Here is a 19,804-nt window from a genome sequence, read left to right on the forward strand (position 1 = left end):
GGCCATTAAGGATAGGAAAGATGTAGGCTTCTTCACCAGGTGGATCAGTGAAAGGAGAGGAGAGCCAAAGGTGGTGGTGAACATTGAAATCTCCTAGAATGGAGGTTTCAGAGAATGGAGAAATTTATAGGATGTGTTCCCTCTAACAATTCAGATAGTCGATGAATTTTTCATAGTCAGCAGATTTAGTGGATAAGTAAACAGCACAGATATACTAATAGAATGATAGGACAGCCGAAGCTAGAGAGTAAAGTATTCAGATGATTCAAATTCAGGTACATGAGAGCAAGATATGTTGTTGCGTACATATACACAAAGCCATCTTCGGCTTTGGAATGAGTATAGAGAAAGGAGGAGGATACAGAGAAGGGATTGCCATCAGTCGCCTCAGACAGTTGAGTCTCAGAGAAGAGGAGAAGGTGAGGTTTAGAGGAGGAAAGGTGGTGTTCATCAGAAAGTTGGAGATGCCACCAATGTTGCAGAAATGAAGAAGTGAGCTAGACGCACACACACACACACACACACACACACATATATATATATATATATATATGTAGAGAGAGAGAGAGTGTGTATGTGTGTGTTTATACGCAGCCCCTTTTACTCATTTTTTTTTTTTACAAAAGACCAGAAGATGAACTGAAAAAGTAGGAAAAATACATCGTATTTCAGGTGCCCCTCATTCGTAAAAAATAAAAAAAATCTTTAATACTTTGACATGAATTGTTGTAGGCTGAAGTTTGGAGGGAACTAATCTGGAAAAGGAAGTTCGACAGAGAAGCGGTTCGTGGAATAAATGAATTCTGTTGGGAGAAAGATCTGCCGTATGGTGGTGTGACAATTAAGTCTTGTGCCCTACAGATGCCCGTTTATCGCGGGGGAAGGCGTGGAAAGGTGGCATAATGGAAGCAACTCTGTCTGAGCCTTTGACATGAAAGTAACTAAAATAATGAGACGCAACATTCCGCCATACTTGTTGGGGAGGTAGTTCGTTTTTAATTGCTGGGTTATTTATTATTTTCATAGTTTTGGTCTGATTTCTGTTGTTTTAGTGCAACCTCTCCACATCCACTCCAAAAAAGTGAGCAATATTCGAACTGAGAGCGCAGATAACTCTTGTAAATTATGAGCTCTAACTGCTCGTCAGTGAAGATGTTAATGATTCTGTACAATAATCCAAGTTGCTTTGAGGTGGTTTTAGCGAGTGAACTAACGTGAGAGGTTCAACTGAGGGTATTGTTCAGAGGAAGATCGAAAATTTCAATTCTTTTAGAGATAAGAATATTGGTTGCATTGAAGGTAATATAGGAATCAGGCAATTTCAGTCTATTAATAAATTGAATACATTTGGTCTTCCAATTAGTAAACGAGACTGTTATTTTGTCCCCATTCAGTGATCTTGATTAAGCTTTGATTTATGGAGACTGCTGTGCTGAGTTGGGAGTTTGAGATATCACACATTGTGAACTGGATTTTAAGTGTGAAGGAACTGTGAAGCTTTGAGCCGTATGTAAATGAGTGAATGGATATCTGGGTGACAGACATGAATAAAGAACGGGGTTGGAGCCAGGTCTGAACCATGTGGCAAGCCGGCATTAAGTGAGTGGAAATTGGAATATACATCATTTGCCTCTACCGTTTATCTTTCTGTTGCTGAGATATGAAGAAATCAGTGGAATAAAAGTTGATAGGCCGTAGCAAGGAAGTCCGAATATTAGGGAACGGTGTCACACTCTGTCAAAAACTTTCCAAACCTAAAAGGCTACTGCATTGGCGTCTCCATGTTGGTCAGTTGGCTGATGGACTGTATGAGTACCGATACTGGGTATATGAACAGCTGATCTCTCGTGGCGAAAACCATACTGTCTGTCACTAATTAAGTTGTTGGGTTCAAGATGTTTAACAACGTGCTTATTAATTACAATCCCAAATACTTTACCAAGAGAAAATGTGATAGCAATTGGTAGTAATCAGAGGGATCCGAGGAGCTTCCTTTCTTTGGAATTGGATGGACGTTGGCTTCTTCCCAAGAATTAGGGAATGAAAAAGTACATATGTATAATCTCAATGTTTTAGAACAGGAGGAAGTTCTGGGGAATACTTTTTCAAACTACTGGAGGAATTCCATCTGTAGCAGGAGCTTTGTTGGTTGGTAAATTGTCTAGGATAATAATTATACGGAAAGAAGATAACCAAGCCTTTAGGATGGAATTTAATTAACTGATTTTGAGTCTCACATGGTGATATTGCTCGTACAAAAGATTCTATTACATAGGTAATTTTAGGGAACAAATAACAAATGGAAAACAGAAGTAACAAGATGGCACCAACAGATTCTTAAAGTGAAATATGTACATCCATGATCCATAAGGTCTCTTTAGCTGCTGTCTGTATCACTGGCTGAAAGGAAGCCATAATAACACACTGAGAGAAAATATCATGTTGTTGATCTAAAGTGCTTCTAGTTTGCACGAGCAAGCGTCATTGTGAACTGTTCCTTGTGTAATCTGTACCCGCCGACCGGTTCCTGAAGTCGTAACCTCTAGTCTATGGCCTTCACTCTCTGGGCGGTGGGTGAGGGGGAGGCAGTGCTTTAGAGACAAGTTACCTGGCGGTGGGTATAGCAATGTGTCGAATTACCGCCTTAATATTGCAGATTGGTATTAGTTTAGTGTGAAACCCTGGCTACACTTTTCCTCCTGTCATATGCTGGTCAGAGGGCGAACAAAAACAATAACTTACGAGTGCTGCTGTGAAAAAAAGAAAATAGACATTTGGGTTAATTAATTTGAGAATAAATCACTGGACACGCTGTTCTTAGTTATACCAATTCTTTAAAGTCTTTCTCAATTTGCTTTCTTCATCCTACCATACTCAATAATCAGGAGCAAAAAGTTTAGTGATGATGAAGATAGTGATGATGACTAGATGTATGGATGGATGAGACAAGTTAAGGACGAAAAAAGACGTGCCTTGTAGAGCAGTGTGCACTTTCACACTTATAATGATAGCACCTCATTATCCTGTCTTTGTTGGGTATGATTTAGGAAATTAGAAAGGAAATTGGGAAGTATAAATGGTTTTCATCGAAGTACCTAGCTATAATCCATCACACATCCAGTCATTCATCACACATCCCGTCATTCATCACACATCGCTCATCACGCATCCACTGACTCACCATACAGGCCTATGAAATTCTCAGATCAGTTTCAATACCTGATGTGCCAAATAAGAGCAAAACAGTAAATGACAACGAACCTAAGAAGAATCTTGCCCCCAGTTTGTCCATGCAGAAGATGGTCCACAGTCTGGCGGGAAGTTCTGTAGCGGCTAAAATGAGAGTGCTATACAGTGTCCCTATGTGGACAGGAGGCTCTCCGGTGTTGCAGTGAGATACTTCTGTCTTATTGCCATAGTATGCTCGCAACTCACACACGCTTACCTAACCAAAAGAAAGAATGCACACCAGGATCAATATACGATAATTAGATATAATGAAAAACCCATAATCAAGCAACAAGAAAAGAAAAATGTAAGAATTTACGGCATCAACGGAGATTATCATTAATTACACCTGTTTTTTGAAGTTCTCGACTCCATCTCACAGATAACGCCAACCAAACTTAAAACACCTTCATTGACATGCTGCTATTCATTACTTAAAATCGTTGACTTCAGTAGCGTTGGCCCATTTACTGAAAACCAGGTTAATAAAAGTGTATCTATTTACTTCACAGAGACTAAGAAGAGGCTCTGCATTATATTGTGTTGGATAATGCTGAACATTACAAGGCACATAATACAGGCAAGTGTTCATGAAATTAATGCTAAGTATGTCAAATACGTCAACAACATTTTGAGCAGAACATAAAAAAATGTTTATTAGTCTGCTTTTGTTGTTAACGTTATTTACTGCATCACAGTACAGTACGGTATCACTCTGTCAACTCTATCGCTGTTAGAAATTCATCTCCTGTGGTGAAACTCTGGTCACTAGAGTCACAGTCTAACAATTTTAAGTTTATGAAATTTTCGGAATCCGGTAGGAGAGAAATATCAAATTTTCTTATTTCTGAGCCATGGGGACTTAGTACACTCATCACAGCCTTCCCAGTCAGTGCCAGTATCTGCTCTGAAGCCGTCCCACTGTACCACAACTGATTAGAGTTTTGTGTAGATTAAACTTTCACCTTGACATAACTCATCATAGCAGAAGCATACCCTGCAATAAGAGACATGACGCCCGAAGTGTGCTTCAGCCTCACCAGTATTATACATTAATTTTATCAATCGTAGTAGCCTCGTCAATAGAAGATGCTAAAAGGGCAGCAATCGCTGCAGCAAACTCGCAGAGATTGACAATATTGTTGCAGCCAGGTCAGTAATATATGTAACTGTTGTTACTGATCTCGCCATAGTTAGGTCGCCTCACGTCAGAGGGCGCAACTATACCGATCCCAACCCCCCGTTACCCCAACACTAATGACAACAAAGATCTCCGAGAAGCTTAGGACGTTCCAAGGCCGCATCTGAAGTACAGTACCTTCCGAAGCTCAAGATGAGTTGAACTTCGGGCTCGCGTTTCCGGCAAGGAGCTAGAAGTATCCCACGAAGGATTTGAAACAGCCATTTCATTGCATTTACAGTAGAAAGTTGCTTTTTCAAACAAGGCAAAGAACTCACCTACCATGGGTTTCTAGTTTTATCTGTGGCCTGCCCTATCAGTGTTCTTCCCTCAGGTAAATCTTGGTCAGACAGAAATTATATTTCGGTCCTCCTTTTTACCATTCGTTAACACTATTGTTACCCTGCTTCACAATTGTCAACAGTACGTTACAGTCTATGCTGTTTATCCTTAAAATGTGCTAATGTTAAATTAGCTGAAAAAGTGGTAAACGGTACTCAGTGGAAAGCGTATTTAGAAGCACATGAGAAAAAAGTTTATTCCTCAAGCAAAGGCACTGTTACCTGGAAGACTTCATGGACAAAACAGAAACAAATAAATCTGGGGACAATTAATATACCTATATTATGTAGTCTGATAATCTTTTGGTAGAACACTCAAATCAAGGGTGACAATAGTGCATCGATTCGAACCGTCAGAAGTAAGTGAAGACTTCTGTCACGCAGAATACTACTTAGACTCACAGGTCGATTCTTATACCTACATCAAACGAGCTAAAGCAACCTAGTACGACCTCCAAACGGAATATTTGGGACTAGTTGTTCTACCGACTTAGCCACGAAGTACGAACACAGCTGGCAAGATAAACAGTTACAGATGACGTTAAACCTACTGTGAATAGCAAAAAAAATAAAAGCGAAAGAAGAGCCTATTTAAAAATACCGTGGAAAATTTACATACGAACGTTAGGGATGAAGCCTAATTGTGAGTTAAACAGCTGAAGGTTATGAGAGAGAAACCAATGCTGAAAGAAGAATAGGAAACTTTAGTGCTCATCTTACCTTAGCATCGGGGTGGTCATTATAGAACTGTATCAGCCGATTGAACAGCTCGGGGAGCCACATCAACAGACCATACAGTCTGTAACATAAATATCAAATATTGTACCATCCTTCCACTCCTGTGTAGCTTTGTCACATAATATAACCAACTGTGAGACCATCATAAAAACAAATACTTTGCACTTAAACACGTCACTAGAAAGGCAGACTAGCCATAAGCTTTTGCGTCTGGAAGAAGTTTGTGTGTGTGTGTGTGTGTGTGTGTGTGTGTGTGTGTGTGTGTGTGTGTGTGTGTGTGTGTATGTGTGTACTGTCAGGTCTATCCCACAGGTGTAGTATGAACAGTTCAGCTAGATATATCACAAAGCTGATGGCTTATGCTTATGAGGTGAAATATTTATTGGCTTCACTGTTGAGGGAGTTAGATGCAGTCCATTACGCTGATCACTTAACTGGTAAATTTTCTGCCAATGGTCGTGTTTCTCCTCGGTTGGAGCTACGACTGTGACGAGAATGAAGATGGCGACTCTCCTTCCTGGTTCTAGATCCTCTGCAGCTTATCGATTTGTGTAAGGTTCACTGCATGATTTAACTTTTCCCGCTTAGGAAAATTAATAGCCATATATAACATTTCTTTTGACAGACACATATCAGGTACGTACTTGTCGAGTAAGAAGTGCATGTGAGAATCGAAGTGTGGTATTAGTTACGTCTGGGTCAAAGTGGTCAGTCGATCATAAAGTATCGAAGCACCTTCCTCGTGAAACAAGCTGACACCACAACCAACGGATACTGCAAAGTGCCTGTTGACCCTTCATATATCATTGGCTATTCATGTATCCCAGCTTCATATATCATTTACTATACTGGACTTGTTTTCATCTGAGGGAACTAGGTCACTCTCACAACTTGAATACTGAGTCATGGTTGAAAGGAATCTGATGAGTCTGTTATGAGGTACGAATGGGTCACCTTGGTTACGAGTCAAAATTAACCTCCAGTCTTACTTCATTTGGCCAGGAACTGAGTTGAAAAAGGTTAGGGAGCTTTGTCACGCGAGATTAAACAGACTAAAGTAACATTTTCTATATAGCACATAGCAGTATCGTTATTTTATGCAGATTCAAATGAAAAAATATTCTTGCGACATCTCGAGCTGTTTTCCTGTTCTAATCAATGGACCAGAGATACTTTTTTTTTTTTAATGCCAGGAAGAAGGAACCAAAGGCCAGGGACCTGCGCATTACTCCCTCCAGGAAAAAACAAAAACAAGATAACAGAGAGCCAAATTCAAGATCCAGTCATTTCGACATACCTGGATGCACTGTGTTTAAAAGACTGGAGATCGTAGGCAGTAAGAAAAGCAGAGAGAGACAGTTCCAAAGTTGACCTGTTGCATACATGAAGGATTGGGAATGCCGGTTAACTCTAGCATTAGAGAGTGGGACTGAAAAAGGACGAGAGTTTGTTGCTAGACGGGTGCTACGTGCCCGTCGTAGTGGTGAAGGGATGCAAGCAGACAGTTCAGAGGATCAGTGACCAATGAAATAGCGATAGAAAAGAGATAAAAAGGCAAAAGTGCAACGATGGGACAGAGGTTTAAGGGAGCCAGCAGGAGGAGGAGAGTTAATGAGAAGAAAAGCCTTTGACTCCACCCTGTTGAGAAGAGCTGTGTGTGTGTGGGGAGCCTCCCCACACATGAGAGTTCTACTCTAAACAGGGGCGAATAAAACTCGAGTATAAAGTCAACAACTGTGCAGGGGTGAAGAAGGCACGGAGTCAGCATAGCACACCCAATGTCTTGGATGCAGACTTTGCAAGAAAGGTAATATAATATGTCTTTTCCAAGAAAAATCCCGGGAGAATGAAACCCCAAGTATGTTTAAAGATGATGCAGTATTGAGTAGGATATTGTTAAAAAATAGAGGGTACTTCTGTGGAAGATTTTGGCGGGTTGATAGATGAAAGAACTGAGTTTTTGATGCATTAAAAGCATGATTACTTTCACCCCAATCAGAGATATGAGACAAGTCAGACATTAGGTGTGCCATAGCTTAATCCCTTGTTTGTTGAAGGAACTGCTGAGATGGACACTGCGGGAAACGAATGGAAAGGTGAAGGGTAAAGTCATCAGTGTATGAGTGGATAAGGTTAGATGTACACTTTTGAAGGTCACTGATGAACAGAAGGAAGAGAGCTGGTGATAGGTCTGAGCCATGAGGAACACCACTATTGATTGCTCTAGGAGAGAACAATGGTCGTCTACAACAGCAGCTATAGAACGACCAGAAAGAAAGCGAGAAATGGAGGTACAGATAGAAGGATAGAAACATTAAGAGGGCAGTTTGGAAATTAAAGATTTATGCTAGACTCGATCGAAAGCCTTTGAAATGTCAAATCCAATGGGAATACTTTCGCCAAAGTCCCGAAAAGACGTTGACCAGCAGTCTGAAAGGTAAGTGAGAAGATGGTCAGTGGAGCGTCCATGGCTAAACCTTTACTGATGATCGGAAAGAGGGTTGTGATAGATTTTTTTTTTTTTAAGAGTAGATTAAAAACTTTTGATATACAGGAAGTTAAAGCAACTGGGCGATAGTTAGAGGGCTGGGAATGATCACCCTTCTATGGGACAGACTGAATGAGAGGACACTTCCAGCAAGAAGGAAAGGTACAAGTTGTCAGACAAAGGCGACAGAGTTTACCTACTCAGGGTGTAAGCACAGAAACACAGATCTTGAAGACAACACGAGGGACCCCATCAGGCAGATATGCCATGTTAGTATTGAGGCCAGTGACGGCAGAAAATACAGCAGCTGAAGAAATTTTAATGTCAGCCATGAGGAAGCCAGAGGGGGGAAGTGATGGAGGAACAGCACCAGACTCGTCTAAGCTGGACTTTGAGAAGTCTGAGTGAAGAGTTTTGTTTTATCAGCAGAAGAAACAGCTACAGAACCATCAGAATGGAAAAGAGCTGGAAAGGATGATGAGGTAAATTTGTTAGAAATGTTTTTGACAAGACACCAAAAGGAATGGGAAGAATTTGAGTTGGAGAGTTCAAAGCATTTAGTATGAAAGAAATAATTTTTTATAAGCTCGAAGAACAAACTTAGCACGATTCCGGGCAGAAACATAAAAAGAAGGAGATTTAAGGGTGAATTGGCTCAGGTATAAACCTTTTGTAGGCCCTCTCCTTGTTGTGGACAGCATTATAACAAGAGTGATTAACCCGTCACGTCCCGAGGTTTTCCACACCTCCGACATCCCCCAGTCCCGAGGTATTTTCGAAAAAAAAAAATTTTAGCTAAAACCTTCGCTTTTGGTGAGAAACATCGAAAATTCATAGAGAAATCGCTCACCTGAGGTTTAAAAAACTCAATCCAGGTAGGAGTTCCTCCTTACCTGACTGGGTTTTCTAACACGCTGACACCAAAGAAAACGAGTTCTATAGGAAGGTAACTATTTTATCCACTCATAAACGGTATTTATTTATTTACTTGGTACGAATTTATATGTAGTATGAGAGTATATTGGTTTTCAAGCAGTAATATAGGCATTATTAGCATTGTTTCACACACTAACTAATCACCATTCATGACCTTTTTTTCCCACATTACATGATCATCATTTCTGACTGTTTCTTCCTGTAATGCTATGTAAACCTTGTCCTCCACATTGTCATCGATTGGGGAATCACTCTGGCCCTGAATGTCTTTATTGGCCAGGTCACTGGTAACAGGTGAATTGCCGAGACAATGGCGTGAGGGGGGGAGGGAGGAGGTTATGCGGTGTAAGGCATTGTCCCTGCTTGGCATCTTGTAGAGGAATAGAGGAAGGTGTTCCATGTATAAATACGGGGACCTTGCAATTGCACAACGTACCGGTATGTCGCCGGGACTGGCAAATGCAAATCGTTGCAACATACCCATACGTTGACGGGAAGGGGCGAGTTAAACCAATTATTTTTTTTTTTTTTTAGTCACAGGATAATGAAAGGAATGTATGAATCCATGCCTGATAGAATAATCTCTGTAATGCACAAGGCAGACTCAGATGGCTCTCAGCCATGGAACCAATAATCATTTCAGGAAAAGTCAAAGATGTATTGTCTGAGAGCCTCTCAATCAACAGCTCCAAAGTGTCACAACCACCGCTTCTTGGGAGGGTCCACAGGCCTTAGTGGAGTGATGGAAGAGGTTAAGGTGATAAGGTTGTGATTGGAGGAGCCCAAAGGAGAGAAAAGATTAACAGCATAAGCAGAAGGATTAGCTGTAAGGAAGAGGTCAAGCATGTTGGAACTCTCTCCAAGACAGTCAGGGATATGGGGTAGGGTGCTGTACAAACTGCTCTAGGCCATTAAGGATAGACAAGATGTAGGCTTGTTTGCCAGGTGGATCAATGAAAGGAGAGGAGAGCCAAAGGTGGTGGTGAACATTGAAATCACCTAGAATGGAGATTTTGGAGAAAGGAGAAACTGACAGGATGTGTTCCATATTAGATGTAAGATATTCAAAGAATTTTTCATAGTAGAGTTAGGAGATAAGTAAACAGCACAGCTCTCCCTACCATCAGCTTTCCATCCACCTTGGGAGTACCGCCCTTTTTGACTTGTGCTACAGTCTTCTCTCCAGCTGAATAATAAAATAAAATGATATATAACTACCAGTCTCATATTAACCCCTTTAATTGACCATAAAAGTGATGTACTGACGAGAGTATTGGGTACATACAATATATTACTGTACTTAGTATAAACAACTCTTAATTTTTTGCTGATAAAAACATGAGAATAAATTGATTGAATATCCAAATTCAGCTGAAACATGGATAGATGTAGGCCTCAATAGAAAATCAGTATCAATACCTCCATCTACAACGTACCCAAACATCGCAGTGATGCTGATGACGTTCATAATGATGGTGAGACGAGCAAGGGAGTGGCTAAAGAGTCCCTTTGTCTGCTGCCAGGTTGACAAGAAGATTGAGAAGAACGTTTCCCAGCAGTTCCCTTTATTGTTCATGTGTGTTTTCAAACCACTATTGTTGACTGTTTTTACCTTGAAGAAATGACAGGGATGAATATCAGCAAATTATAAAGAATGTCACCAAAATGACGTAATCATACATGTTAGTAAAATTTTATACGATTTCCAAAGACTGACCTAAACACTTTCAAAGCACTACTGTAGGTCATTTTACTCTCATATTAGAGAAAACATGGCTTTGAGGAAAAAATATTTTCTATGAGATCAAAGAGAGAACAGTTAAGACAGAAACTGAATAAAAATCATTAAATCACAATGCACAGTATAGTAATGAAAGATGATTTATACCAAAAGAAAAAGCAGTTTCCTTAAGATCAATTTCCTCCTGGGATCCTATGCCTTTTGTATGTTAATTAGTCAGTGGCTGATATTTTGTCATTTTTTTATGCGAGGAAGAAGGAACCAAAGGCTGAGCCAGCAAAAGGTTCCTTCCAAGAAAAAAAAAAACACACAAATACAAACGAGAGCCAAATTCAAGATCCATTAATTTTGAGATGCCTGGACACACTGCGTTTGATAGACAGGAGATCACAGGAAGTAGAAAATACAGACAAAATGAGACAGTTCCAGAGTTCACCTGTTGTACAAATGATGGACTGGGAGTAACGGTTAACTCTTGCATTAGAGAGTTTGACAAAAAAGGGATGAGAGTTTGTTACTAGACGGGTGCTATGCACCCGTCGTAGAGGTGGAGGGATGCAAGCAGACAGTTCAAAGGAGCAGTGACCATTGAAGCAGCAACATAAAAGAGATAAAGAGCCAACAGTGCGGCGAAGAGACAGAGGTTGAAGGAAGCCAGTAAGAGAAGGAGAGTTGGCGAGATGAATAGCCTTTGACTCCACCCTATTGAGAAGAGTTGTATGTGGGAAGCGTCCCCACACATGAGAGTTGTACTCTACACAGGGGTGAATAAAACCCGTGTAAAAAGTCAACAACTGTGGAGGGGTAAAGAAGACACCTAGTCGGCTTAGCACACCTAATCTCTTGGAAGCAGATTTTACAAGTGATGCAATATGATCTTTTCAAGAAAGTCCCATGTGAATGAAACCCCAAACATGTTCAAGGAAGATGCAGGATTGAGCTGGATATTATTAAACATTAGTGGGAACTCCTGTGGAAGATTTTGATGGGTTCATAGGTGTAAAAACTGAGTCTGATGCACTAAAAACAACCAGATTATTTTTACCCCAGTCAGAGATACGAGCCAAGTCAGACATTAGGTGTGCCATGGCCTCATCCCTTGTTTGTTGGAGTAATTGCTGTGATGGACATTATGGAAACCAGATGGAAAAGTGAAGAGTGGAATCATCAGCATACGAGTGGACAGGATTAGATGTACAGCTTAGAAGATCATTGATGAATAAAAGGAAGAGAGTTGATGATAGGACAGAGCCCTGAAGAACGCCACTGTTGATAGATCTAGGAGAAGAACGATGGCCATCTACAACAGCAGCTATAGAACGACCAGAAAGGAAGCTATAGATGAAGGCACAGATGGATGGATAGAAACCGTAAGAGGGCAGTTTGGAAATTAAAGATTTAGGCCAGACTCGATCGAAAGCCTTTGAGATGTCAAGTGCAATGGCAAAGCTTTCACCAAAATCCCGAAAGAAGGATAACCAGGAGTGTGAAAGGTAGGTTAGTGGATCACCAATGGAGCGCCCCTGATGGAGCCCATACTGACGATCAGAAAGAAGGTTGTGATAGGAGAGATGCTTTAAAATTTTAATGTTCAGAATAGACTCGAAAATTTAGAGACACAGGATGTTAAAGCAATTGGATGACAGTTAGAGGGTTGGGAATGGTCATCCTTCTTTGGGACTGGCTGAATGACAACAAACTTCCAGCAAGACGGAATGGTACAAGTTGAAAGACGAAGGCAAAAGAGTTTACCTAGGCAGGGAGTAAGCACAGAAGCACAGTTCTTGAGGACAACAGGAGGGACTCCACCAGGCCCATATGCCTTTTTAGTATTGATGTCAGTGATGGCAGAAAATACATCAGCTGCAGAAATTTTAATGCCAGCCATGAGGAAGTCAGAGGGGGAAAGTGATGGAGGAACAACACTGGAATCGTCTAAGGTGGAATTGGAGGAGAATGTCTGAGCGAAGAGATCTGCTTTTTCAGTAGAAGAAACAGCTACAGAGCCATCAGAATAGATAAGAGGAGGGAAGGATGACGAGGTAAAGTTGTTAGAAAGTTTTTTTGCAAGGTATATATATATATATATATATATATATATATATATATATATATATTTATTTATTTATTTATATGTAATCTGTAGACGGTTTTATCTTAGAAAAGACTTTCTGAAGTCTATCTATAGCCAGATGCATTAACTCCGGAAGGGGAAGCCACGAACAAAGCTCCTCCCCGTCACGTAGCTTTCCTTCGTCAGGTTGTCCTTCCTCCAGCTCACATATTCATTTTCAGTACTGTACCACTCCACCACAACATTGTCTAGTTTTTGCATGAATGTATTAATGCCGTCATCGTAGTAATGGGGCTAATCATTTCAGTTCGATGGCGTCATTCGTAGTGTTACTGATATCACGCGACTTACTGGAGACATGTTGTATGGGGTAGGATGAATACGAAAATCTGATTGTAAACGATATCATAAAAACTTACTGGATATGTCAAAGGAGAGTTGTTGGTGTTCATTGTATACATCCTCTTAAGAGTAGCCAGTGCTTCCTCTTGTTGACCTTTCAGTAGCAAGAACATCGGGGATTCTGGCAGCCAAATCACCAGAATGGCAGTACTGTAAGAGATGCACAGGATTACATTAAAACTAATGCATGATGGTGGGCAGATATCAACCAAATCACGACACCTCATCATTTATGTAGGCAACAGATGTCTTGATACAAGAAGGTAAGGGACACCTTTGATAGCTTCACCCAACCCTGCACTAATGTGGAAGACGAGGGTGGGCGAACCACAGAAGTCACAGCCACTATAAACTCTGGTCCGGGGTAAAGGTTTACTACTGTGCAAAGCTTCTTGTGCATACGTTATAACTATGGCTCTGTCTTCCCTAAGGGTATTCCTTCCCCTGAGGGTAGTCATCAGAGGGGGTCTCACGTGCTTAAAAGGTGGTTGGAGTAAACGCCTACTAATATGCAAAATTTCGTGTCCCTAGGTTAAAAACTATGGCCGTGCATATTGACTTTGCAGAGAACCCTGGGGGCCACCCCATCCTTTTTAAGGAGTGCTTTCTTGTGGTTCTGCCCTTCCCAAAACGTGGTCGGGGTGAACACCGATCAGAATGCAAAATGTATATGTTCTGTGGTTAAAAACTTTGGTCGTGCAGAACGACTTTTTCAGAGTCCACATGGGGACAACTGCCCTGTGTGAGGGGGTGCTTGGGGGTACCACCAGGCTTATAACCTGAAACGATTAATGCCCAAACATTGTGGAAAAAATTGTGTTCCCAGGTATTAAACAGCCGTCAATGATGAACTACTCCCACCCCCATGGCTCATTTGTAATTTAAAAGCAAAGTCCTCCCTGTTAGAGAATATTTTGCCATGACAGGCACACAGATTTACGTGGCAGCCTGCACTAACACACACCACCTCGGTCATTATCTACAGAACCACAAAACACAACTGGGCACATAAGATTTAGGGCCTAGTTGCCCCGCCAGTTGCATGTCAGTCAATCATTCAGTCAGTCACAGGAGTTAGCGTACAAGCTTCAAGATTTCCTGAGGTCATTCGAAGACAATGAATAATTTTATGATCATAAACTGGATTCGTAACCGTTTTTTTTTTTTTTTTTTATGTGTCCAACTCTGGTTATAGAGTAAACATTATTTAAATGTGAATAATGGTAATGGGACAAAAATTCACTTTCACTTCGCTGTTCCCAAACCTTATATTACTGAGAAGGTATTGTTTGGACTGATGATCGTAGTATAGTTATTCATGATTCTTTAGCTTATTCTCAGGAAAAAGTATCAAGCAATGCAAAGTACAGAAGCTGGTAATATGGGGTGAATATTAATTATTTCTACCATTATCCCCATTCATATTTGAATAACATTTACTTTATAACCTTTGAGAGTCCGACATATCTATATTACAATGATCCGATATCTGTATGCTTGTCTGTATTACAATGATCTGATATCTGTATCCTTGTCTGTATTATAATGATCTAATATCTGTATGTCTGTTACCATAACACAGCAAAAACGGTGCAACGTAGCGTCTTTTGTTAGAGCATTGTGTACAGTTAAAGTGCTCTAACTTGAAGAATAAAACAATTTCCGGTCCAATCAGGCCAACGGCTCCCAAGTTATGACTTATTTCTGACCTCTTGACATCGAGCAGAGGCCACCAAGGGCGGTCTTTAAGCGAGTGTTCATAAAATGTTGATGTCTTAGAATGCCTTGTGGACCCATCTCCTGAAGATTGCACATCAGCTCCTCGGACACCCTGTATATATCTATCTACTTATCTGTCTGTCTATCTATAGATCGATCGATCGATCTATACGTCTATCTGGATAGTTAGATAGATAGATAGACAGACTGACAGATGTTCCGATCCTTTTTTGACCCATTAGGAGAGTAGGGAAATAACAGAGGAATTAGTTGGAGAAGAACAGGGAGGCGTTAGGAAGGGAAGAGGTTGTGTAGATCATATATTCATTCATGGACCTTTAGTGAAAAAGATTCTAGAGAAGGGAAATAAGTTATATGCAGCCTTCATGGATTTGGAGAAAGCATATGACAGGGTGGATAGACAAGGAATGTGGAAAGTATTAAGAATATATGGAGTAGATGGGAAGTTGTGGAATGCTGTGAAGAGTATATATGATGGTGCTAAGGCTGCAGTGCGTGTGGATGGTGAACTGAGTAAATTTTTCTCTTGAAGGTTGGGTTGAAACAGGGATGTCATGTCTCCCTGGTTGTTCAATCTGTACATGGATGGGGTAATAAAAGAGGTACAAAGTAGGGCAGTGGATGTTGGAGTGGTCCTAGTGACAGAGGATAGTGTTTGAAAACTCCCTGTTCTGTTGTTTGCAGATGATACTGTGTTGTGAAGTGAAGACGAAGGGGAGCTGCAAGGCTTGGTGGATGAGTCTGAGAGAGTGTGTACGAAACGGAATCTAAAGGTGAATGTAGGAAAGAGTAAAGTGATGGTCGTTGAGAGAGGTGAAGTCAGTGAATGTATAGTGAGGTTGGATGGTGAGGAAATGGAAAATGTGAGTACTTTTAAGTACTTGAGGAGTGTAATGAGTAAGGATGGAAGTTTGGAGGGTGAAGTGCTTGAAAGGGTACAACAAGGAAGAAAGGTTGCTGGTTCCTTGAAAGCAGTGATAAGAAACAGAGAAGCGAGCATGGAAGTGAAAAAGTTACTACATGACAGTATTGTGATATCAATTCTAACGTATGGAAGTGAAGCTTGGATGTTGTTGGAAGGACACAAGTCAAGAGTGAGAGCAGTGGAAATGAGTTATTTGAGAGGACCCTGTGGAGTCACATAGAGAGACAGGCTGACAAGTAAGGATATAAAGGAGCATTGTGGTGCAGATGTGGATGTGATAGGAAGCGTTAGGAGGAACACACTGAGGTGGTTTGGCCATGTGGAGAGGATGGAGGGTGAGAGACTGACGAGGAGAGTGTATGTGAGTGAGGTGGAGGGAGGGGAGAGGGAGGGGGAGGCCAAGGATGAGATGGAGGGATGGAGTGGAGAGGTATATGAGAGAGGGGTGTGTGCGTTGGGAGCAGGGCAATGAAATGGAGGGGGACAGGGCGACGTGGAGGCGATTTGTTTGTGGTCACCCCGTACGGGATTAAGGTGTCTGGCAATAGATAGATAGATAGGAGAGTAAGGGCTTGGGTTAAGCTGGGCAGTCCCGATATTTAAGGGGAGGATGACCAACCTCACCCGTCCCTGAAAGGCAATATATGAGCAATATATTTAAACTACCCTTCGAATATTAACCCTTACAGACTTAGTCCGGTTGGAGCACCTTACCCGACTAAACCACCAGGCGACAATTGGTTCATCAACCATCATAAAGTCACTTGAAGGCAGCACTACATCGAACTTGAAAGCACTCCCAGGTTCTCGGGCCCCGTGAGGGGCCGGGGGGATATGCGGTGGTTTGGCCCCCATGCTGTCCTCCTCCTCTTCGACAGCCTCTGGAGGGTAGACCCACGACAAAAACGCCACGGCTAGACGAGAGAGGCACCCAAATTCTCGCTGCAGCCTCCACAAACCCACAATATCTGCTACACTACATGGCAACACACCCACACACACCAAGGAACATCAAAACAACATCCAGCACGAGATATCATACACAATTACTGTCGTCTCTCGCCCTTCGCCTGCCTCAGACCAGCTTCCAGAAGTATATCCATACTCAAATCACTCACCGCCCCATGCAGTCTATTAAAGACAACACACAGCTGCATGCACGGCCTCCTGATATCCACCCTTCCGAATCCTATCTCCCTTGTCAGGACAGGGTCCATCTGGCCAGGCTGAGATGTGGGCATCATCCAGCCCTCTTAAGTAACCAGAAGAGGCTGGATGACTCCGTCGCTGACTCATGTCCAGAATACAACACAGCACCCCATACTATTAAGCACATTGTGGAAGACTGCATTGCACACAATCACCTACGCCAACAACACAACATACACTCCTTGAGAGCTCTGTGGGAAAGCTCGGTCTCTGCCATGGCCTTCATTAGGGACTCGGGGCTGTTCGACAAGACTGTCAAGGGAACAACTACTACTGCTACTACTACTTGAAAGCACTAAGACTGCGCATACCTCCGCCAATACCACTGCCATTAAAACGGATCCGGATCCGTGGAGATATTGTGTGGAATACATAGGATCCGGATCAATCCCAAAATATAATCAATTGTCCCTTTCCCCATGGCCCACTCTTCTGCAAAATTTCATTGAACATCATTAAATTTTGGAATATCGTGCAGGCAAACAAACAGACAAACATGAATGAATACAAAACCACCTCCAACTTCGTTGGCGGAGCAAATTAGTGGATGACTAGAGTCCCATTTTATCATATCAGTGAATGAAAAAATCAATATAAATAAATAACATATATAAATAAGTAAATATATACTCAAATATATCTATCTATCTATCGCCAGACGCCTCAATCCCGTTCGGGGTAGCCACAAACAAATCTCCTCCACGTCGCTCTGTCCCCCGCCATTTCACTTCTGCTCCCAACTCACACACCCCTCTCTCATATACCTTTCCACCCCATCCCTCCATCTCATCCTCGGCCTCCCCCTCCCTCTCCCCCCTTCCACCTCACTCACATATACTCTCTTCGTCATTCTTTCACCCTCCATCCTCTCCACATGGCCAAACCACCTCAGTGTATTCCTCCTAACGCTTCCTATCACATCCACATCCACACCACAACGCTCCTTTATATCCTCATTTGTCAGCCTGTCTCTCCATGTGACTCCACAGGTTCCTCTTAACCCGCCCCGTCCTGACGACGTATGGGTACGTTGCAACGATTTGCATTTGCCAGTCCCGGCGACGTACCAGTACGTCGTGCAATTGCAATGTGCATAATTTTGACAATTTTCAAATTTCGCGCTTGATTTGCGGTACGTACCCTCGCCTGACTTTCCCCTACCTGCCACCAGGCGGGGACACTCGGCAACCCCGCGCGACCCGCGCTAGCCCGCCACTCGACCACTTACCTGGTAGCCACGGTCCTGCTCAGACATGGCTAAGAGAGGTCTCTCAGAGAGCGAAATTCAAGTCGCCCTGGACACCTTTACCGGCGACAGTGATTCCCCACTGGATGACGAGGAGATGGACAAGGATTATGTGCAGCCAGAGGAGGAAGAAACTACCAGCAGTGACGAGGAAGTTCCGTCACCCAGGAAGCGGCAGTACGTGACTTACCGTGCTGCTAGAGAGGGGCAGGAGGCAAAGAAGGCACGTGGTATATCATATCCCTATCCCCAGCGTGCCTTGGAAGCAGAATTCGAGGTCGAGGACGAGGACGAGGACGGAGCCGTGGGACGTGCTGCCACGTGGTATGGACGGGAGGTGATTACACATCGTGGCCCAGAGCGCACACCACGTCGTATGAGCAGGTATGGGCCTAGCATTCTGTTTGGGGAGCTAGGAAGTGAAGTGGAGGGAGTGGGGAGTGAAATGGAAAGTCCTGGGATTAGGGAAAGTGAGAGTGACGTGGGTGAGTCATTGCTCTCCCTACGCAGTGTGAGGCGGCAGAGTGGATCACATGGGCCAGTGCGGGTGCGTTCATTATCACGTGGGGTTGTGAGGGAGGGGGAAGGTGGGGAGGAACCACTCCAAAGCACGTCTTATGCTCCCCAATATCCCCTAACACGTGGTCGAGCAAGGTTGCGTGAGAGAGCACGTGGTGTGGTAATGGAGGGGGAAGGTGGGGAGGAACCATTCCCCAGCACGTCTTCTGCTCCCCAATATTCAACAATTTCATCCCCACAGCCCCCTAATGTTCCTCAAGGCCGTAAGGGTAAGGGAAAGGGAAAGGGTAAAGGCAGAGGAAAGAGGAGTGACAGTGGGGAAGCCCTCCGTACTCCTTCTCCCCAACCTCCCCAACCAGGATCTCCTCCCCACCCAGACGAAGGCGGTGATGGGGACGAGGGATTTGTGTCGTGGGATTGGGAGGATGGGAGTGATTTTTCTCCCCTCATTCACCCCTTCACTGAGCAAGGGCGATCTGGCTGCATTGCACCAGGTATTCACTGTAATTCAAGCAGGTTGGATTTTTTCCACCTGTTTTTCAGTGAGGCCTTCGTAGATCAGATCGTTTTTCAAACAAACCTGTTTGCAAGCGCCCAGCGCCTAGAACGTGAAAGATTGGGAACAAGGAGTAGGCATTCAATGATTTATGATTACCCTGTCTCCATTCCAGAAATGTTCTTATTTTTTGCCCTTGTCCTTTTGATGGGTATAATAAGAAAAAATAGAATTCCTGCTTACTGGACTAGGGACCCTGTTATGTTTACCCCCATATTTGGTCAAGTGATGAGCCGTAATCGGTTTCAACAAATTCTAAGTCGCCTCCATTTTTATGATGCTAATGACCCTGCAAATGCAAACAACACTGATAAAATGAGGCGAATTCGGTTGGTCTTTGATCACCTCAGGCAAACCTTTCGATCCTCATTCTATCCCTATAGAGATCTCGTCATAGACGAGAGTCTCGTGTTGTGGAGAGGCAATATTTCATTCAGACAGTATATACCCAGCAAAAGGCACCGTTTTGGGTTCAAGATCT

The 19,804-nt window shown here is 42.6% G+C and overlaps 1 protein-coding gene across 1 annotated transcript in view; it reads right to left on the reverse strand.

Annotated features, from left to right (window-relative positions):
• Positions 1 to 19,804, reverse strand: part of LOC145395275 (synaptic vesicle glycoprotein 2B-like) — a 122,415-nt gene that overhangs the window by 42,962 nt on the left and 59,649 nt on the right. The window contains exons 7-10 of the mRNA XM_080268955.1: positions 13,146 to 13,278; positions 10,348 to 10,523; positions 5,470 to 5,548; positions 3,262 to 3,445 (exon numbers count right to left, since the gene is read on the reverse strand). Of these exons, the coding sequence (XP_080125081.1) occupies positions 3,262 to 3,445; positions 5,470 to 5,548; positions 10,348 to 10,523; positions 13,146 to 13,278 (572 nt within the window). The remainder of the gene's footprint in view (positions 1 to 3,261; positions 3,446 to 5,469; positions 5,549 to 10,347; positions 10,524 to 13,145; positions 13,279 to 19,804) is intronic.

This window comes from Coenobita brevimanus, chromosome 30 (assembly GCF_032717465.1).
Source record: "Coenobita brevimanus isolate Jiangsu-jjx chromosome 30, ASM3271746v2, whole genome shotgun sequence".
NCBI classification, from domain to species: domain Eukaryota; kingdom Metazoa; phylum Arthropoda; class Malacostraca; order Decapoda; family Coenobitidae; genus Coenobita; species Coenobita brevimanus.